This window comes from Leucopleurus acutus, assembly GCF_964270905.1.
Source record: "Leucopleurus acutus genome assembly, chromosome: 2".
In the NCBI taxonomy this organism is placed as follows: Eukaryota; Metazoa; Chordata; class Mammalia; order Artiodactyla; family Delphinidae; genus Leucopleurus; species Leucopleurus acutus.
The window spans coordinates 152,125,798-152,148,220 of record NC_139143.1 but is presented as its reverse complement, the minus strand read 5'-3'; the positions used below and the strand labels follow the sequence as shown (position 1 = coordinate 152,148,220).

At 38.9% G+C, this 22,423-nt stretch overlaps 1 protein-coding gene across 7 annotated transcripts in view; it reads left to right on the top strand.

Annotated features, from left to right (window-relative positions):
• Positions 1-4,719: 4,719 nt before the first annotated feature.
• Positions 4,720-22,423, top strand: part of ELAVL4 (ELAV like RNA binding protein 4) — a gene marked incomplete at both ends in the record, with an annotated part of 86,298 nt that continues 68,594 nt past the window's right edge. For 3 of the 7 annotated variants that reach the window (XM_082833368.1, XM_082833367.1, XM_082833366.1), the window contains one exon: positions 4,720-4,767. In XM_082833368.1, coding sequence (XP_082689494.1) covers positions 4,720-4,767 — 48 coding nt within the window. Of the gene's footprint in view, positions 4,768-5,149; positions 5,267-7,708; positions 7,833-8,031; positions 8,084-8,691; positions 8,856-22,423 lie in introns of those variants that run through there. The other 4 variants (XM_082833365.1, XM_082833364.1, XM_082833362.1 and 1 more) reach the window with 3 other exon arrangements.

Genomic DNA, 22,423 nt, shown 5'->3' with positions numbered 1-22,423 from the left:
TTTGTTCCTGTATGAAATACCCACCACTGTCCAAAACAAATCCTATCATTCTTTAAGCCTAGCTTCAGTTCCAGCTTCTCTCATGAAGCCTTCCCCATCACTCAGGTGGTATCCTCAGCACTGACTGCCTGTCAGTATTTCATTTTGATACTATTCTCTTTACGTTCTTCCTTACACTATTAGGATTTATGCATAAAAATGAAGCTCCTTTCCTAGACAGATTGTAAGCTCCTTGGTGAGCACTATGACTTTTATTTCTTTTATTCTTCATGTTAAGATTTTAGCACTGAACTTTGCACACAGGACTAAGTAAATGTTTATCTGCAGCAGACATTTTTCATTAGAACAGGAACAGACCTTTTAGCCTTTCTTAGTTATTATTGTCTTTTTATGCTCTAATTGTTTAGAGAGGCTTTGAATTGTATTTTCTTCAACAAGATTGACTTATCTTGTAGCCAGGTACTAATTCATACAGTTTTTCCCTATTTTCCACGTTAATAATAATAGCTACCATTTAGAGTGCTGCCTCCACCAAGCCTATATCTACTTAATTCTGGCAACAAACCTTAAGAGAAGTATTACTGTGTCCATTTTACAGATGGGGAAACTGAAGATTAAGGAGCCTAGCATATCATTTCCCCCTGAGAAGGTGTTCAGCAACTGCTAGTTGAATCAAAACAAATAGGCCTTGGGATAGTATTTGAGGTGATGAGGGCAACTATTGATCTTCATTCATTCCCCATGACTGGAGTGCTGCCCGGAGCCATGCTCTGTATTATAAAGGGCGGAGGACAAAGAAGTTAAATGAATCAGTGTTTGCTGAGCAGATACTCTATGTAAGGAGTTTTGCCAGTTTTGGAAGAGGAAGTAGGGGATAGGGCTGGGGACTTAATCCTGCCTTCTAAGATTTTGTGCTTTGTAGTTTTAATTCTTTGTTTCTCTCTCACTTTATTTGTTTTGAGAAAAGTCAAACACACCTTCCATCTTCCCTCTGCTTTCTCTTCTAGTCTGTGCCCATCTTTCTCATTTATTCAACACATATTTACTAAGCATATTCTTCTGTGGTATGAGGAGGGGAGATCTTACTTTTAGATGAGTCAAACACCTTTCTAGAAGAATTCTTAGTTATAACAATTGTCACTTGAGTGAGATTGTGCATGTCAAGTGCCTAGTACAGTGTTTGATGTACAGTAGACTCCTAGTAAAAGAGCAGTTTTTATTGACACTGTAAGTCCTACTATTTTTCTTTCTTCTTGTCCTCGCTTTCCTCTCCTCCCCTTTACCTTTACCTTTCCTTCTTCCTTCTACTCCTCCTCTTCCTCCTTCTTCCACAAATTACCTTCCTTGCCTTTACAGTACATCTGTTTATTTGTAGTTACAGAATTATAAATGAGTCCAGAGTTTTAAAAGGCCCTACATTGAATTATTTTCGGTACTGTATTAATCTCGTTAAACACTGCATCCTTTAGTGGTATGAGTCGCTACTCCATATTTCATTTATTCAGTGGCCTTTGATTTGTGAAGATTTATATCTATACTAAGGAGTTTTTTTGTTTGTTTCTTATTTTATTTATCTTATTTTTAGTAAAGCTCATCTGAACTGAAATGAGAAGGCCTCAAATCCCTTAATATAGAGATCTTCAGAAATCTCTGTGTGTTTGCACATTGACCCTGCTGAGTTTTCTTAAGCTATGCTGAAGAATATATCAGTGAAAAGTCCAGACAGGGACTCCCTTCAATTAGATTTCTTTGATAAATATGTACTTACCGGTTTTTAGAATTTTGTAAGTAAGGCAGTTTTCCTGTCCTTTAAATTTTCTTTCCCAGAAAGACACCCTAGTGCTTTAAGCGTGCGAGCAAAGGCACATTTGAAAAATCATGCATTGATTCTGGAAAGAAGCCTCTGCTTTCAACTGCTGTTCTAGCGTAGGCTTAGGAGTATGGAAAGAAAACAGTCAGATCAAGTGTGGATCTACCCTTAGGTTAGTTTACCTGCCTAGGTGAACTCTTGGTCGTATAAGTTGACTATACATCCATTTGTCATATTTCTCCACACAGTAGCACTCTTCTAGCCCTTTCCAATAATCCATAGTAGACAAAACTACTTAGGAAAGAGAAAGGCGTGACACAGTCAGGTCATGTACCTCTAATAGCACATCAACAGTGAATTCCTGATCCAACTGACAGACGCCATGCCAGTCGGGCACATCGTTCTTTCCTCTGTGGTATGTTTGCATTTTCTTACAACATTTGATTTAATGTTTCTGCAGGAAAAAAAAAAAAAAGGCAAAACCAACACCACAATTCATCAAAGGAAAATTAGGCTTTAAATTTTATCAGAAGCTCTTAAATATAGTATACCATTGTCTGGGCATACTGACTGTATTTTCCTTAAAAGAAGAAATGCCAGCAGCTCAGGTTTATTTTTCAAGGGAAGAGAGAGAGGATAAAAAGAAATTGAACCACAGGAAAGTGTCAGGTCATAGTCACTGATGACGCTATTTAAATGGTGTGCAATAATCACATTAGGGCAGAGCACATGGAATTCCCGATTTCTGCATGACAGTGAAGAAGGGCCAGCAATTATCTGTGTGTGTGTGTGGATATGTGAGTGTCTGCTCACTCTACCTTCCCACCCCATTTTGATAATTCAATTGAGGGGCAAGAAGAGGTAATCCAGACACCCGGAACAGGAGGAAAAGGTCTGCAGCTGTGCTCGGAGGGACTGGTGTGAAGAGAGAGGCTCAGTCTGACTTGGAGTTTTGTGCTATTGCATGTGAATGCTCTGGAACTGCTCTAATCGACTGAAAATGAGCCGGCTACAGTCATATGGAACAGGTCTGTTTAGCCACATCGCTGGGTAGCATGGCAGATGGTAGACCGTCAATGGGTGGTATTGATTGGCTGGATTTGCCTTAGGGTAACAAGACTATGGGTCCTTAAAAACCCGCTTCATCTTATTTTCCTTTGTGCAGCTACGTACAGTTGTGGTTTCTCTTCTCACTCCCCCAGTCCCCAATATCTCCTTTTTTCCCTTTACAAATCAAAAGCCTTCCTTGGTAACCAAAATAGAGAGGTTACCTTGAGATAAACACTCTTTAAATTATCACCAAGGCAAGAAAACTCGAGAATATTTTATTTACTAGGCTGATTACATTTTAATGTTTGAAGAAAGTGACATTTTAAAATTAGTGTTTAAGACATATGGTGAGTGTACAAATTAGCTTATTTCACACAACCAGAATCTGATGAAAGCAACTCCTCCTTCTCACTCCCCAGTTAAAAATTGTCACTTGGAACTTAATGTATTTGAGGAGGTTAAATGGTATTAGGTGATGCAGACTGGACTTAAAGATGAAGGAGACAGTCACTGTTGTATATGGCTAAATGTTGCCGGATGGGCTGGACAAATACTAGTATCGAGATCCGTGTTTGCAAGAGGATGTGGAAGTTTCAGGGCTTTAATTTTGTCCAGCCAAGAAAACAAAATCCCAGGTATCTGTGTATGTTGGTTTCTCTTTTAGATACGAGGGAACATAGAATGGTGCATGCATACTCTGTGAGTAGTAAAAGCCTCCTTAAAAACAGGTCATATAATGATATGAGTGATGAGGTTTATTTTTGTCCAGGTGGTTCTTTATCCTTTTAACATCATCACTTGGGGCTTTCAACTTGAGACATTCTATCTATTCCTGGCTGAGGAGCAGATTAATTGGAATAGAATTGTACAAAGGAGACACCAAGTTAACTATACAGACAAAATTGTACACAACAGAAACGTTCCACTTTGAGGTAGATCTTAGGGAAAAAGAACAGCACTGGGGAAGTATATATCATTAGTTTGCTAATAATAATTGTGTTTTAAAAAGAGGTGCTCAAGGCTTTTTTGTTTGTTTGTTTTTTGTTTGTTTGTCTTTTTCAGTATCTTTACTTTTAAGCTTTTGGTTATTTCGTATCATGAAAAATCATATCAAATATCACTATGAAGAAAAGTTACACCCTTAAACTCTTGCCTCCATCTTGTGTGTGCTTCATTCATATGCCTACTTTTGAACTGGGTGTTTATCACACTTGTCAATATTTCTCTCCTTTTGCTAAAAGAAAATATCTCCATGAAGTTTCTGGTTTTCCCCCTTGCTCTGCGTTGATTGGATTTTCCTTTTGCATCCTTTGCTGAATGAAACAAAGCTTGTTTGTGTTTCATTCTTCACAGTTCTTATTAGAATTGGTGATGGTGTTTTGTTTTGTTTCCTCACTGTAAGTCAGGAGAGGGAATTTTATTTATTTATTTTGACAAGATACAGAGAGAGATACAAGACAGATGCCTGTTAGGATGCTGGCGTTTCTCATGTCACACCCTACACCCAAAAGCTGTTCCAAGGGGAAAAAAAAAAGTCTTTTAAGATGGTTCATTTGAATCTGTGCACTCTACCCACCTGGTGGTTATACAGTGAACTGTTACTTTAAAGAGTAGTTGAAACACCAGCCATGTTTGGGGCAGGCTGCTCTTGCAAAGAGAGCAGTACATATAACAGGCGTCTACTGTGTGTGAGATAAGGGGAAAATTCAGCTCACTGACTAGAGGTTTTAATGTGCGAACTCTAGGGAAATAATATATTGACTGTTCCGTGGCACGCCAGAAAATTGAAGAACCCTTTGCAGACGGAGTGATTTGCAAAGGATTCTATCTGTTTCTCTTAAAACAAAATCTGTGGCAAGATGTTTGAAATCAGCAGGACGCTTAATGCTGCTTTGTTAAATAATGAGGTAATATTTTGTCACTTTTTTCTGGGCAGCATCTGTTTCCCTCCCCCTTCATTTTTTTCCTGTGTTTATGAAGGATTCTATTTCTTTCTTTCTTTTCTTTCTTTCTTTCTTTCTTTCTTTTTTCTTTCTTTCTTTCTTTCTTTTTCTTCTCACTGAAGTCAAGGAAATAGAATTCACGCTTCCATTTGTGTTCCTTCCTTTCGGTGCTTTTGGAGAATTTGGTTGTCTTTTTTTATTTGCAGTTTCAGCCGGCTGCTGTTTCCTAGCCCATTGTGCCACGTAAGGCTTCTCCACTGCGCGGAGTAGGTAGTTATTAACGCTGAATTGGCTTCTGGTACAGTCCATCTGGACTCTGTGTGGGAAAGCTGGCTGCCGGCGACTGATGCTGAGATATCTGCAACCTTTGGGATGTGTGCATGGTGGCGAGGGGCTGACTGATATGAGATTACTTCTTTTAAGGGAAATTGTTTTTAATGAGTCAAGAAACTGCTCATTTATGGTAAGAAGGATACAGCGGCACTGGCAGCCCCACAGCTCTGGGATATCATTTTTAGGTTGCCTTAGCTGCTTGAGTGAGACAAGTTTCTTTCTGTGGTGGTGGAGGATTGTGGCGGAAAAAAAATATCATGCATGACTGGGAGACTCGCCTGCCTGATTCTTGAGATAATATGTTAAGAATCTGTTGCTTTACAAATGTCACACCACTAATGTAGCGGTCAGCCCCTCACTCTGAAAGATGAATGGTACTACTGGAAACGCAATAATAAGGTTGACTTTTCCCAACAATAGGATTCTGCCTTTGTCTTTAGAGAAAAGGCCTCTGAGGACATTTGTGCATTTGTTTGAGGATTCCGTTGAAAGGCTTTAGAGTGGAGGTTTTTGGAAAAGTGATCAATATACAAACTGCATGGATTTTTAGCCTAGCAAAACCAGCTAATTGTTTATACTGTAATATACAGTTACTATTTTGGAAAACTGGCCAGAATATCTTTTGATATCCCTAATGTTAATTTATGGCTCACTAAGTGTGCTGAAATTAGTATGGATGGAAGAAAGGGGTTTTAAGAAATTCTGACTTTTAAAACCTCCAGAGAAATACACAGTAAATATTTTTATTCCCAGTGAGCTGTTTTTATTTGTGTGTTAGTCAGCATTGTGTTCATGTTTACTTTTCACAGTATTTTGATATTGGTGAGATCGTACTCAGAGTTTCTGTTGTTGATTTGGGGCACCTGTACCTGACCTGTGTACGTATGTTGAGCTCTTTAGAGCACTTAACCTGTGAATTTGTCCTTCATACACAGTTCAAGGGATACTGTAGTACTATTGTGACTTGTAGGACTCTTTATACATTTGTTCAAGAAATTATTTTAAAAGTTTACTTAATTCAGTAGTGTTCCACTTGATGGGATCATAGTTTTAACATTTCTACTTTTCTATTTCACGTACTTTCATTTCTAATAGCTGAATTTATTTATATTCAAGTCTAATAGCTCATGTTGTATACCCAACAGATACTGTTTTATGGTGTATCTGTATTTTTAAAGTGTGTATATATATGTATATTTGTATGTGTGTTCATGAAATAGTAGCTTGGAGAAAATAGCTTTAATTTTCTAATGTAAAGGTTGTTTTCTTTTATAATAATTTTTCACAGACCCATTTATTCTTGGACTTTGAAGCCTAGAGCATAGCACGATTTTCGGCCTATATTTCCACTTGGCCCAATCCCATCCCGCTGTCGACTCCAGCCAAAGATGAAAAATTATGATAAATTATGTCTTTAGTAATATGTGTTACCTCTGTGTATTTATTGAGGAACAAATTGACTAAATTATGAATTAAATAAATCGTGATAAATTAGCCTTTGGGGTTAAAGTAAAACATAAACTCCTCAGATAAGCCACTTCAAAACCCAAACTAGAACAAAAAACTATACTACTAAAGGCTTGGTAGCATAGCGGTTATGAAATGTATAAAATGGGCAGACAAACTGTATACATCACCACACACTTGCTAAATGTCTCTTTGCAAGTCTTTTAAGAGGCCAAAGAAAAAAGACATCCTTGGAAGGAGAGAAGCAAAATCACGTGTTCAGTTAAGCAAGATGAGCACCCTGTACCGGTTATGAAATGAGGCTGTTGTCAAAAGTATGTTTTACCTTTCTCTGAAGCAGTAGAGAAAGCAAAGAAAGAATGTATTTTAGTGGATTTTTAAAAATTCAGATCATGCTCCTATCCAAGTTGAGAAATAAATTCATTTAAATAAATCATTCATCATTCTCTGTTTTGAAAAGCTCAGGCAGAAGGCAGAAAGGTAGAGGCTGACAGCTGCCCCCCTTCTCCCCCACAGCTTTTTTTCTTTTTTGTTTATTAGGAAGTAGTTTTCTGAAGCAAACTTGTATGAACCTAGTTAACAGAGCAAGCCTGATCTCAAACTTGCTTTCTTTTGAAACGCTGGCCATATTAGCTGCAGAAGGAGCATTGCTCACTAAAAATCAGCAATATTGGGGAATAATAAAGTTAAAATGTAGATATATTAGCACATTAAAGTGCTTTTGTTGTATCTTTAAGCCCAGAGGCAGGTCATTAAATATGCATTTTGCTAGAAAGCAACTGTCGAAAAAGATAAGGTGGTTGAAAACATTCTATAAGGGAAAAGCGCTCAGTCAGAGGGGTGGGGTGATACAGCCCTCAGGACAGGGGAAAGGGAGAACACTCCCACTGTTAAGGTTTGCAAGCCGCCAGTGACCTGCAGTTGTTACAGTACTTTTGAGCTGGGAGGAAGGAAAAGGTAAATATACAAGTATGGCTGTGTTGCTTCAGCCTGGCCTTAATTACCAGACACAAGAAGCAGTTCAGAAATCTGGTCTCTGTTGTTGTAGAGGTCACCAAATCATTAACATCGTCAATCTGGCAGTAGCTAATTTAAATAGCACCTGATGTTGCAACGCCTCCCTTCGTTTCCGCAGCCAATCAGATCCTGGCTTCAGCTGACAGATGGTCCCATAAATGGATGTAAAAAGGGGAAGCTTCGAGCCAATTTCAGCAAGGCTCTGTTCAGTTGTTCTTATCTACATCCTAGAATCAGGGGTTTCAGCTCACTGCTCCTTTTATTTCTTTTATTTTTCTTTCTCTCCCCCTATCCCCCCAAAATAATTGATTTACTTTACAGTCATCCACACTGTGTTTTGTGGATCTTTAAAAATATATAACAATAGTAGTCATTTTAAAAATATATTCTGAAATCTTTGCAAATTTTAACAGAAGAGTCGAAGCTCTGCGAGACCCAATATTTGCCAATAAGAATGGTTATGGTAGGTATGACTAGATTTATAATCTGTTGTTTGTGCCGCTGGAGGGGAGAAAAGCATATCCACCTTGACCAGTCTTATGCTTGCACAAGACTTCAGTTCTCTGCTGCTGTTTGGTTCCTACATTTACTATCTCTTTTGTGTAGAGAGTGCGGGTAGGTCCTTTTATTGAAAAGCAGTTGGGAAATAGATTGTCATTTTTAACAGGTCATTGTCAATTTTCCCTTCAACATAAAGGTGGGGGTGGGGAAGGGGAGGTGGGCTGAAATAATTGCTGGTTTGTTGAAATAGGTTATATTACCTGAGACCATAATGGCAAAAGAAGGATTTTCTTTTTGTAAGGGAGAGGGGGTTTGTCTGTGCGCCTCCTCGGTTTTGTGGGGCTCGAGGTGGCTGCCGCGGGCTTAGGAATCTCTCCATTTCCGTGCTGGAAATTTAAACCTTGAGAGGCAGCTCCTGAATACTGAACGTTGACATGGGCAGTTGTGTTTCGGGGGGCTGCGCATTCAAAACGGCAAAGAGAGTGATTTATTTGGGCTTCAGTAAATGCTGCATCTTGTATTTCAAAGAGTTTCCTGTCATGACCTCATAAAAAAGAGGAGGCGGCTTGTATGTGTAGCGGTGCCTGGCGTGTTGAGTTGTTGCTTCCTTCTCTGGGCAGCAGCTCTGTAAGAAGGAATGTCAGCTTTTACATAACGTTCCTTTCCGCTTTTGACACACTGTGTGAGGGTCCATCTTCTTCTGATCACAGATGGAGTGGAATGGCTTGAAGATGGTAAGTGAAAAGAGGAAGACAGCTTGGAGGTTCCAGCCGTGTGTGTGTGTGTGTGTGTGTGTGTGTGTGTGTGTGTGTGTGTGTTCGTGCGCGCGCATAAGGATGGTGGACTGTGCATCGTAAATCACTGTGCAGATCGTTTGTGTGTGTATGTGTGTGTTTATTAGTGTCTCTCTTTTCTGAAATCCAGACTCCATCTCCAAGTATAATGGCACTGCACGCACACAAGGCACACACACTGCCTCTTTTATCGAACACACATTTTAGCCAAGCAAGGTTGGTGTCTTTTTTGACAATCACAGTGTCACCATCGCTGTTGGCTGGCGTGTCCACCGCCTCTGTGAGCTTTCAACAGAATTGCACGACTGTTAAAGTTAAAGGCACATTTCTTTTTTCAGTCTCCTACTCGGAGTGATGGGGAAGGCTGGGAATGAGGGGTGGAGGAGGTGAGGTTCAGTACCAGCAGATGCAATTGTGGAACAGGACTTTTGGATGTAGAAGGGGAAGTAGAAAACCTTTCTGCCAAAGTAGTAAATCTATTTTTAGCATCATCTTTTTCTGGAAAAAAAAAAGAAGCAGGGAAACTCCTTGAGTGCCGCTCCTGTTGCCTGATGTTGACCCTGAAGATATGGCACAAAATGGCACGATCAGATGCCACGAGTGCCCACTTTGACTTTGAATTTCACTAGCCATAGCTTTCACAGGGTTTCAAAGCTTGGTATGGGGGGAGGCTGTAAATTCATATCCATCTCACTTATTTTTTGCTAGAAAAGCCTGGGGAGGACTTTTCGCTCTGCATAGATGTTATAACAAAGCTGTGGTCTTTTTCCCATTCTTAGCGGATTGCCTTTGTCTGGCTGCTTGTTTTGATGGGTGTAAAACAAATAAGATTAGACCGAGCAGCCCAACTGAAAGCGATAGCTGGGAGGAAAACCCAATGAAAGGTTGCCGGGGAAACGAACAGAGGAAAAGCCGGGTAGGGAGCAGGTGGCTATCATGAGAACACACTGCAAACAGTGTAAAAAAGGCGGGGGGGTGGGGGGGACAGGACCTTGATTATCTTTGCTGTTCTTTGTGGCCGGCCCAACTTTAATTATTCTTTATAAATAGGTGTTAATTACATTTCTAACTCTGGTTTACAGTGATTTTTAGAAATCTATTTTTAAGCATCTGTTCTGTCTCCCCTGTTGTGTGTGTGTGTGTGTGTGTTTTTTCTTTTTTTTTTTTTTTGGTTTAAAAAACAGAGAGAGAAGGAGAGGGGGAAGGGAGGTAGGGAATCTTGCTTTTTTTTCTCTCTCTCCCTCTCTCTCTTTCCCCCTTTTCCCTGCTGTGAAATTGTGCTGCAAAAATCGCAAGGAATCCTGTGAGGCCATTTGAAAAAAATGTAAATTATATTGAATGAAGTTGACGGAAGCATAATAGTGAACTCCCACAGCTGATACGTTCTGCAAATGATTTCTTAGAAATTTCCAGCAAATATCCATAGGAGAAATGTAGGTAGAATACATTTACCCTAAGCAATGATCTTGTGCTAGGTGGTATTGGTGTTTTTCCTAAATCAGATATTGATACTACAGTTCCGGGGAGTTCATTGTATTTCTCATTTTATACCCCGAGTAGAAATTACTTTTTAAAATAATAAATGGAAAGCTCTATTCTAGTCTTCTGCTTCGCCTCCCTCTCCATGCCTCCAGCCACAAGATCCATCAGGCTGCACCCTTGCAACCACTGCCTTCCGTTCAGCATTTGGTCCTGGTCTTGGCATAAACTGAGTGAAAAGCTGATTTTTTTTCCAGCGTCTCTGAACGTCTGGGACCCATGTGTGCACGGGTGACAGGCATCTCTTGCTTTTTCTCTTTCAAAGTGTGCTTTACTAGTAGTCTCTTTTTCTTATGATGGTGGGTACCAGAAGGACTGAAAGGTATATTACTTAGGTGAATAGAAGGTAGCATAGAAACAACTGAAACGATGATCTATTACGGTTTCTTCTGGAGAGACAAATTAAGTATGTGATAATTTTAAGCCCCAGAATGAGAGATTAAAAGACACTGAAATATGCTAAAAGGTTAGGAAATATAATTGGCTTTATTGAAAGTACTCTTAATTTTTACTCTCTCCATTGCATATCTCTGCACCCCTCCCGTTCTTTCTTCCTTGCAGATGCTTCTTTTTGTTTTGTCTTCTTATTGGGGGATTTTAAAAATTTGTTTTGACTATTGAAGTATTAAAAAAAAATAAACTTATATTTTTTGTCATACACTTGAACCTCTTACTCTCATATCTTGAGTGTGTAAACATATGTTGTTATTAAAAAATAGAATAGTTTTCTGATTATCTCAAATTTATTTTTTTCTGAGAATTTTTCTGCATATTTTAGTTAAGGGGAAAATAATTTCTGTAGGAACTGTCACCTTGGCTTGGGTTGTAAAAAAGACACGTGGTTCTACTGCTGACCTTTCTCGCTTCTTTGTCTTAAAAATATTAATACCTACTACCTGCATGTGGAGGTGTGTCTTTACGGAAGCACAAGGCTGAGTGTGCATTTATTAAGAAATGAAATCTGATTGGAAATATTTCTGCGAAAAACACCTGACTACATCACAGTTTTAATGATCAGAATATTCTTGTATCTCATTGAAATATAATAGTTAAATCATTTAATATTTAAAATTTTGAATGAACATAGGTGGGGAAATAGCTGAAAAATTTCTTTGAAAATCATTGATTTATAGGACAATTTTAATATCCTGTTTAAAAAAACTAACAAGCAACTTAACCATTCATTTGTGATCTCAGTTCCATTCATTCCTAACTGCCATTCATTCAAGTCATCCTCCTGGCCAGGTATAGATGAGCTTGCTTCTGTCTGATAGTTTTCCAAAGCCTTAAAACTTTTTTCTCTCCCTATAGCCCTTCCTTGGTCCTTTGAATATTCAAGGATTTTGTTATAAGAGGATGTCCAGATTGTTGTGAGGTAATAACAATAGAATTTTTTTTAAAGAAAGAGAAAGAAAATGAGCTACACACTTTAGTATTAAAACTCTTGAAATAGGGTTTGAGACATGTTAGACTTCACATATTTTAAACTTAGCATTTCTACTGGGGATAATCTATTTGAAATTTTAAATCTGGAAATCATTGCATGAATGGTGCTTTGTGTGTGTGTGTTTAATATCTCTAAAAGAATTTGTAAGTGAATCAAGGTGTTTTACTCAAATAAGAGTTACCACTGACAATGAAAAGGGTTTCCTCAGGGCAAGTTCTTTTCTTTGGTTTGATTTCTTCCCTTTGCTCTTATTTCCTTATTGTGGGTGGATTCTCCTCCTATATGTAGATCAAAAACTACTCCGTCTATGAGGAGATATGTTGATATGCTGCTTCAGTTAGCCCTTGGCTTCTTAATGCCTTATTTTAATTAAAAAAAGGCTGAAGCAAATTATCAGTGTGTGCCGCAAGTAAGGAATGGCGGTCTTGATAGAGGTCATTGTACATAGACAGAAGTCCTTTGGCCTTGACAAATTTCTTCATCAGTTTCAATGATCTGTGGCCACCAGGCACTTAATTTATATGCCTGGACACTTAATATGTACATTTGTTGGTGAGCTGGCCAGCAGATGCTAGACACATGAGTATGGACTGGCAAATGCTGCAATGCAGTATTTTTTCCCAATGTCATTGGGAATTTGGGGGGTATGAGGGGACATAAACAGTCTCAAGCTTTTATCTTACTATTTTCCAGTAGATGGGCTGTGTTGTACAGAGCTGGCCAATTCCCCTTTTGAAAGTGAAGTCAACCTTTTATTGCCCACTATCCATCTCCTATCCTTTTGATAGATATGTGTATGTGAGAGAGAGGGACTGTGTGTGTGTGTGTGTGTGTGTGTGTATCATTGTAAGCATTTGTGTTTCTGGAATCCTGCACCTGTCTTAGGTTTTCCTCTTTTGGTATTACCAAATGTGTATATATACTTGCAAGTATATGCGCATCTAAAAATGGAAAGAAAACCAAACTGGGCTGTTTTCCCCTAAGAAGGGGCTTCTCCTCCTCACAAATTCCAAGTTCCTTTATTAGAAAAATACAAAAATTCATGAAAAAGATATATCTAGAGCCCACAGACCATTAGACCAAACACCTTTCTTTAGTTGCCACTTGAGAAACCATAAATGTGTAAATCCATAACAATATTTGTGAACTAGAAGCTACCCTGTCAATCAAGGGGTTGGGTTCAAATTAAAATATATGTATATGTGAAATGAGAATTTTGTTTTCTTTGGGAGCATTTGCACCTAATCTTTAACCATTGGTAAAAACAAGGAGGAGGTAGCGTGGCTGTGTTAGCTTCTCGTACTTCATTTTGTGAGTGTGTGTGTGTGTTTTAGGAACATCCTTGTATTTTTTAAATCTCAGTGTGTTTTAAGGGTAGAGGGCTTTTTATAGGTCAGCAGCTTTTTAAGTGTACAAAGAAAGGTGATCTGTGGGTGGGTGGGAGTTGTCACAAGCAGTAATTGTCATAAGTTAGCCATCTAGAAGTGGAAAGAAGAAAGAAAGCTGGAGGACAAGAGTGGAGAGGGGTACCAACATGTGGACCTGCACCTTGCCGGTATAAGATATAATGAGTGATAAATCTGAACTGGTGCAGTGTAGGTTGCCCAATAATTTCTCAGAACCTTGACTTTGCAGGTTCATTACTTCTTTGCTTGCTTGTTCACACCTTTAATTATATCCAGTTTGGGATGCTAGCTGGGGGCACCCAAGATGAGCCATTTTGTTGTTTAGTTCATTAAGCATTCAGGCAGTGTGCTCACAATAGCTTTGGAGCATCAGCCATAGAAATCAAGCACTTTGGAAATGAAATTGTTACAAAAGAACAAAAAATGAGAAAGCAATCAGCCAGCTAGCTTGCTTTGGATGTTCACATCCACTCTGCTTAGTGGTAATATTTATGCTGTTCCTTGTACATTCATTAAGAAATAACTTATGCAGGGTCAGTGCTCCTAATAGGCTGCTGGCTTTCTCTCTCTCTCTCTTTCTCTTTCTCTCTCCCCTCCCCGTCTCTTTATCTCTGTCTCTCCCCGTGCCCTCTCCCAACTCCTGAGATTTTTACCTTTTGCCAGACCATTTTAGCACTGACCATTTTTGCTTTGGCGAAGAACGTTATTCACATCTTCATTGTATTAAACACCAGAAATATTTTCCCCCCAATGTGGATCCCCCTGTACAAGGATCAAGAAATGCTGAATGCCATAAAGGAATTCTTAAATAAATTTTGGTTGAAAAAGCAGTAAAATGTTGAAGAAATAAGGTCAGTGTAATTGTTGTAGTTGAATTTTTTTTTTTGTTGTTCTTGGAAAGCCTTATTTTTAACCACAAAAGTAAAACACAAAAATAGCATATGTGATTTTTTTTTTTAATGGACAAAAATTACAAGTCATAGGTCTCTCCTGAAAATAACTTTTCTTGGACTCTCGGTTTGAAAATAACATTTAAAATCAAAGTTCACTTCTTAATTATTCATTTTGAAGCTATAAAAATGTAGTAATTCATAAGTATTTCTTCTATAAGAGGTTTAGTTCTTTTTGCAGGATATGAGGAAGCAGAGAAACAATTCCAGTCAAGATGGCCAATTCTGAAAAACACACCACAGCGTGGAGGCTTCCTCTGTTTTGCACTTTGTGGCATTGAATCTACTCCTGCTCATTCTGAGTCAGTTAAACCTTCTATTGTCTACTTTCTTGGAACAACTAGCCCTTGACATTATTTTGCCAACTGTGTTCATAGTGGAGGCTGGCTATCATTTGTTGTTGGATGAAGAAATATTTGTTGAAGACTTACTATGTGCATTTCTTTGAAACACGGAACTCAAAGTCACCATTTCTTCTGACACTAATCAAAAGATATATTAGAGGCTAAATCTCTGTAGGGATAAAATTGGGTGAGGGATTTTAAGGTTGGACGTCATTCAATGAGGTTTATGTCAAATTATGGGAAAAGATCTGTTGAAGCATTCAAGTACATTAGTGTTTTTCCTTTTGTATTTATAAGAGTCTATGCATGACTCTAAAAGATAGAAATAAAAGCTGTTCTGGGCATTTTTGTCTATAAGGTTCCATATATCCAGATTTCACTCTTAGGAAAAGGTAAAGTTTGGACAGTTGAAAAGAACTTGTCTATCCGCCGTCAGCTGCCCATGGAGCTTGGCTAGATAACCTGTTAATTTTACAGAAATAAGAATGCCTTGCTTCTGACAGAGAGGACTCTTAGAATAACTTTTCCCATGTTACTCGCCAGGGACAATTTGAGAAGATAGTGACCTCCTTGGCATACTCCTGTGCAAACTTTTTTTAGTTGTGTGGAAGTACAGTTGATATAACCCCTGTGCAAACTTGACATTTGCTAGTGGAGAGTTACTTTGTCATACATACCTAGATACTGTGTGCAGTGTGTATACGTGCGTGGTATAGATAGACAGCCATGACCCCCGATGTGCCCTGGGAAGTATCAGTAATGGCTTCTCAAGTAACCTGTGCTTTCCTAACCTGCCAGTCTAAACCCTTTAGAGTTTTGCTTTCTAATTTGTACATGAAAAATAACTGAGTTGAACTTTTTTTTCTAGTGCCCCCTTTGAAGATACAACAGTAGTAAATACAGCTTTAATGATAAACTTTAGCTCTAAGTGCTATTTAAAAGTCTGTAGTGGAAAGCCTGAGAACTTGCAATCTTTACTAATGAAACTTTCATTAGGAAAGTGCTCACTTAAAATGGGGTAACCGACTAAGTCCCTGTAATTTGTGATTTTGACCAGATTTGACTCATCTTTTCTTATGTTACTTTTTGTAATACAGCCAACCACACATCTAAAATTCTGGATATAGTACATGTCTTCAATATTAATTATCTGTGTTGATACACTGGGTACAGACAATACAATTCCCACAAGTCCAGATTCTTACTGTAACACTAAAACAAAAGTGATATTTATGAATAGTATTGGGAAAGTTGTCCTATAGTAACTGTTCCCCAAAGGAAGCTTTACATAAATATTCATTTATTATTCAGGATATTAAAAGGGAATCCTTAGCTTTTACTTTTTAATTTGGGCTAAAATATGTAAATTGGTTTTATTTTGGAGTTGCTCTGTTTTAGGTGGCTTTGGGGAAGGATAACTTTTTAGCTTGATTATATTTTAATTGTCTCTGTGGCAGAAAAGATTCCAGACCTGAAACCAACCTGGTTATTGTGATTAGAAACCAGAGGGCCGGTGTACAGATGGGACTAAAAACATATGACATCAACTGGTGCACGTGTAGAAAAATTAGATTTGTTTCTAACTAGATGCCACTATTCCCATGTTCTTGTTAGCAGAGGCCAGGGAACCACAAGTCTGCCTTGGGCTTGGAGGACCTGCACAGGGCGCCTGTACAGGCAAGCCTCTGGAAAGATTGCTCTTTGTCTTAAGAAACCAGGACGTGCAAAGGACTTGAGTCAGGTGAACTTGGGTTAGAATCCTGACTTTTCCGAATAGTAAGAGGGTGATCTCGGATGAGGTACTTGAGCTTTCTGAGCCTCAGTTACCTCATCTTTAAGATGGGAATGATAATGCCTGACTCACAGGGGTTCTGTGAAGATCAGATGAGAAACAGTATTTGAAGGCACCAGTCACATACAGGAGTTGAAAATTAAAGGTGCCTAGAGGACGTTCACTCTCTTTCAGTCTGTAGTCATTCTATCCTCCGTGCCAGATGTCCTGGGGAGAAGTGACATTGCATGCTACCCTCACGGTCTCCATCCTCTCCCCAGAGCTCATGGGGATGGGGGTTGTGTTTGACACACAGTGGTTTTTAAACATAAACAAGCCCTCAGTTCTTCCCTGGAATTGTGTGACTTTATTAAGTTTTCTATATTCTCCTAGGTTTTTGCAAGGTACATCCATGATCTCCTTTGGAGTTCGAATTAACTCGGGATTTAGTCATTAGAAAAAAGGTGAACATAAAATTAATTTTAATTGATGCTGTTTTCCCATTTCTTGATAGAGTCTGTTAGGAACTTCGTAACTCATCCAGAAAGAAAATAAAAAGAAGTTAAGGTTAATTGATATGATCTCATCTTTGTTGTCTAAGATAGATAGAGTGAGTGAGTGAGTTATTTGACTTTGGCACCGAAACCAACTTACTTTGGACCTATTTTTCCCCTTCACCACATCAGCTTTTTTTCCTCTATCCCTCTTTTCCCCAGTAGGCTGAATTCTGAAGTTCTGTTTCTCAAGGAGTGGGGAAGAGGTTGAGGTAGAAACCGGCTTAATGAGGTTTTTCTAACTTGCCATCAGTGTTTCTTCTCCTGCTTGGTGAGGCAAGATGATGGATGGCTTTGGCAGTATAAACAGCTCTAGAAGTGATCGGATTGACTGAGAGGTGTGGGAGATGGGAGCAGAATGCTGGCCCTCAATTGATTAGCCTCCCATTTAAAGGAAGAAAAGAGAAAGGAGGAAAATCACCCGGAAGGGCTTGACATAGTTGTTGATCACACACACATGGGAAGGGGTATGGGTGGTGTCAGGACTGGTGTTAGGCCAAGCCTAATTTAGTTTATACCTTTCCCAAGGTTCTGAAGGGGGAAATAAATAGGCACATAATAAATTCACAAACTGTTTTAAATTGGGACCTGTTGCTGTCACCAGTGAGGATGAAGAAATAACACAAGTAGTCCCTTCCGAGGATTCAAGAATTAAACTGGAAACATAACCTTAGACTACTGTTTTAGTGTCGTGGATTTTGAATTCCACTTCATATGATCATAGGAAGGATGTGAAGGGAGCAATTTTCTTTCCTTCAATTTAATACTTAAAACTAGGGGAAGGGATTATAAATTGATCTGATCCCCCAGGTGCCATTTTGCAGGTCCTGTGTTTCTATGAAAAAGACCCTTTACTGTGAAACAGACAGACAGTTGAACTTTTTCTCTTTCCACATGTATCTATTTCAAGGCTTCAGCAAGATTCATCAAAGGATTTTGTAAGCAGCCTTGTATGTGGTATGCAAGCTCTCTGGAAGAGCTCAGTTGATTTTTAGACTGTGTTTATATGGGCAGAAATATATCTGTGGAAGAAAGGGTCTTAAATTTGAGAAGGTAACAGACATTTTCACATATTTTGTCCTAGGGAAATCTCATACCTATTAATGAAAGACCAAAAAGAGATGATTGGGTGAGTGATTTGAGCAGGTGAATGGACAGGGAAGTAGCAGGTAGATATTCTTAGGATCTCCTTGCCAGATAAGGGTTTGCATTATTTAAAAGTGACCCATATTTAAGCCCATATTTGAATCTCAGTTCCTTCTTGCTTTACACCTCTGGCTTAAGGTTATCTGCAAGAAGATAAAAAAAGACTTCTAGCTTAGAAGAGCTTTAGTAAGAACTCTTGAACAGGTGAACTTTGGAGACACGGACTTGCAGTTGGTATAATCTTAACAGTACTGCTCCTGAACTATCAGTTGTTCAAGAATAGAGGAGCAAGTTTGCATTTCTAGAACGTCAGCTGTTCTCAGCACAGTTTTGCTGTAATGGATCTGTGACTATGGAGATCATTTCTCATATTCACTTAACGTTGCATAATTTTGACCCTGTGATGGCCGCTTAATCTCTTTCATGTAGTTAGGGCAGGGACTGTTAACCCCTTTTTATAGAAAATAAAGCTCGGCCGCCTGCCTTAGGTTACATAGTTAGCAATATCAGCAGTCCTAGATCCAGAGTGTTTGGGAATACATCCAGCTTGGCCAAAGTTTACTTCTCGGGGAGCGAGGGGGAGCAATTCCTTTTTCAGATCAAGTTTTTCAGTGTGGAATCAGCAAACACAATTGTGTGTCTATTGCATATAAACCACACTCTAGGTGCCTCCTGGAATGTCACAGTATTTTAAACATACTCTAATATAGTGGGTAAGGACATGACAGAATGTGAAAATTGTCTCAGCAGAGGAGGTACAATGTGCACAAGAGGGAGACATTCGCTGTTGTTGGAGGAAATGCCATTGGAGTGGAGCCAGGAAAGATGGCTAGGCAGAAGAATTAGGACGAAGGGGTTTCCGTGTGGAGGGAAGAGTATGAGTAAAAGCAAGAGGTGGGAAATTACTTAAGGAATAAGTAGTCTGGTATGAGTGCAGCATAGGATGTGTAAAGGTGAAGCTAGAGAGATGGGTAAAAGCTATGGTTTAAGGTGGTTCGGATGTTTTGACTTGGTTTTGACTTTAATTGGTAGCTATGCAATGTCTTAGATCAGAAAACTAGAGTTTCCTGATGGTTTAGCAGGGTCGAGACCTGTCTTTATTTAATCATGATTTCTTAGAGGTTGAAGTCACCATAAAGATGCTTCTAGAATAGATATTTGTTATTTAGAGGGAATCGGCGTTAAAGCACTCTTCTGGTCACGGTGTGATGTTATGATGATACTACTCATTGGTACAGTCACGCTGAGAATTGCTTTTAGGGTTACAATGCCAAAGAGCAGTAGGAGGGAAAATATCCACTTTATTTCAGATCATAAAGAAATGTGCCATTAGAGGAGTTTGCTGCATTCTCTCATCAACAGGTACCAGTGCTCATTTTGTGGGATGTGTGGCCAGAGAGAGGATGGTGGTGGTTTTGGAATAAACTGATTTCCTCCAGAATAGAAAAGTACCCGCTTCAGACTTCCAAGTGCATGTGCCGAGGCATGCTTGTCTCCTCTGGTAGTCTGGGAGCCCTGGAGGGTGGAGATCACGTCAAATCCTCTCTTATTTCAATGTTGGGCACGTGATAGGTACAATAAATGTTTGTTGAATTATCATAATATTTTTAAAGAGTCCGAATTGCAGAGTTAGAAAACTTGTGAATCTTGGATCTGTCATCAATTTGTGGGAGTCTATTTAGTCCAAGTCACCTGACCTTTCTGTGTTTCAGTTTCTTAATATGTAAAATAGAATTACTACAACTTCATAGCTTGATGGGAGGATTAGTTAAGCTATATCCTTAATACACTTGAACAGACAGGATAACAATATTAGTTAAATTACTAAGTTCTAGTTTGCCTAAAATTGTTTTACTGAGTCTTGACCAGAATTTTTAAAAATTAAAACAACAAATGAAATAGAAATGAAAATTTCAGAGGCTGGTACTTAGCAAGGGCATTATTTCATGAAACTTTTGTTTCAGTTACCTATGTTCTGAGTTGTGATATGAAGTTGCTGTGTTCAATATACTACTTAATTTTTTTTACTTTGTTGGATCATGGTTAGTAAAACACTGTTCTAGATGATAATGATCTCTGAATTATCCAAAGGGAAAAAAACCAGTCAACTTTTTTCAGAGCTATGCAATGCAAATTCTCTAGTATTTTCCAAATTTTTAAAGAAAGGATGACTTCTGATTATTTTAGATTTAATGTGGAACATTGTATTCTAAATCTTTGAAAGTTAATGTCTGCATGATGTATGTTGGGGCTTTCTATTAATTACAATATTTATTAAGTAGCAAATCTCATTCCTTTGTCGAGCTATTTTAGCTGAACCTGCAAAGTAATGATAATAATGACAGTAATAAGTAGTGGAGGTGACCTAGATGTGAGACTAGAAATAACGAAATAAGCTTTCATTTGTTGAGCTCTTACTATGAGTCAGGCACTGTCAGACAGCATCCCTTTTAATCCTTAGAACAACCTTAAAAGGTAAATGTTAATTTTCCTGTTTTATGGATGAGCTAACTGAGGTTTTGGAAAGTAAATTAAAGTTATATAGCCAATAATTGATTGGGCAAGGATTCGATTTGAACCCAGATCTACTTCCAGAGCAAAATTTTAAAGTTCCATGAAGATGTATTAAGATGCCTGCTATGTATTAGCACTGTACTCCTCTACAAGGATAGGTGGTTCAATTGGTCTTTACCCTTGAGGGTTTGCTACCTGCCCTTGAGATTTTTCTGTGCATGAAAGTAAGTAAAATGTGATTTAATCATAAGAGGACAGGCATAAAGACTCTCATACTAAGTATTTTATTTTTGGAAGTACTGAGAAAAGTGCCTGGAAAATAGTAGGCATTCAGTAAAGATTTATTAAACTGAATTGAAATTGGATTAATTCTTACCTGGTGACTGGGGAGAGAATGGGAGAATACTGGGGAAGCTTTGTGCTAAAGAGTGTCTTTACCTGCAAAGTGGCAGATCTATCTGTCCTAGAGCCATTCAATGCCTTTTGGAATTCCTAGAATGGCAGCAAGGAAAGCCAACTGGAGTTCAAGAACTCAAATTATAAACTTCAAGTTTCATTCAGGCAGAGAGAACTTTTTCCATTTTAGTATAAAAAGAGAATCCTGTGACAGAGACATTTGGAGAATGATAAGTGAAGGGTAGCCTTCCTTAGAATTTAAAATAATAATTGTTGTTGTTAATTTTACTATACCACTTACTAACCTTATAACCTCAAGCAAGTCACATTACCTCTTTGAGCCTCAGTTTCCACATCTGCAAAATATTTATCCCTCTCAGCGTTGTTGTGAGGATTAAATAGATCCATTTGATAAATATTTACTAAGCACTTACCATTTGGTGGTCTCTGAGGACTTAGTAAAGGAGACATAGCCCACTGCCCTCAAAGAACTGAGTATCTGGTGAAAGTGCTGTGAGAGTAGGATTCGGACTCCCACCATGTGAATAGGCCACCACTGAAAGAACGCAACACCCTGCAGTCTGCTTTTGCGTGCATGTTATGGTCATGCATGCCTCATTTGCATCATTAGAAGTTCAAGTTTATTGAGGGTGCTGTGACAGTCATCTTCTTATCCCCTCCTCCCCCTGGGACCCAGCCTTGCCCAGTGGTACAATGTTACCTTATATAGTTGTCACTCAATGAATCCAGCCCAATTCAGCAAATATTTATTTACCAAGTTGTTCGGGTACTGTGCTGGGGAAGGGAGAGTAACATTTGCTGAACAGAGTTGAGTTTAAAATGACTTTAGAGCACAAAGGGGGAACAGTATCATGAGGTGGTGATAAACTACACTAGTGCTAAAAATGCCTGTGATCTATTCAGGAAGAAAATAGAGCCCCAAAGAAAATTCGGCAGGGAGCCTAAAAAAATAATGTATTCTTTCTGTTTCTCAGTGCTGTTTTGTTCGCATTTCACGGGGAACCAGTGTATTGCTACCGGCACAGAGTTGAGATGCGATCGCAGAGATGGCTACTTTAGATTAATGGCCCAGGAGCAAGCCCTGCCACCTTCACCAGGCCCAGAAGACCCTCCATGGCCTGGCCCCTGCCCTCCTTTCCAGCCTCCCATCCTGCAGCTCTCTGCCTTCCATTCATTCTCCACTGTGGAACTGTGCCATGCTCTTCTGTACTTATGCCCAAACGATCCCTGGGTCTCAAACATACTTCTGCTTTTCTTTACCTGACTTCATGAGACAAATCGGAGGTGACTTCTCACCCAGGAAAGATTGTGTGAGTGATGCAGGGTTAGAGCTCCTCTGTTAGCACTGTGGCATCCTTCCATCATTGGTCTTCCGCATGGTATAATCAATTGTTGATTTGTCTGTCTTACCACCACCTCA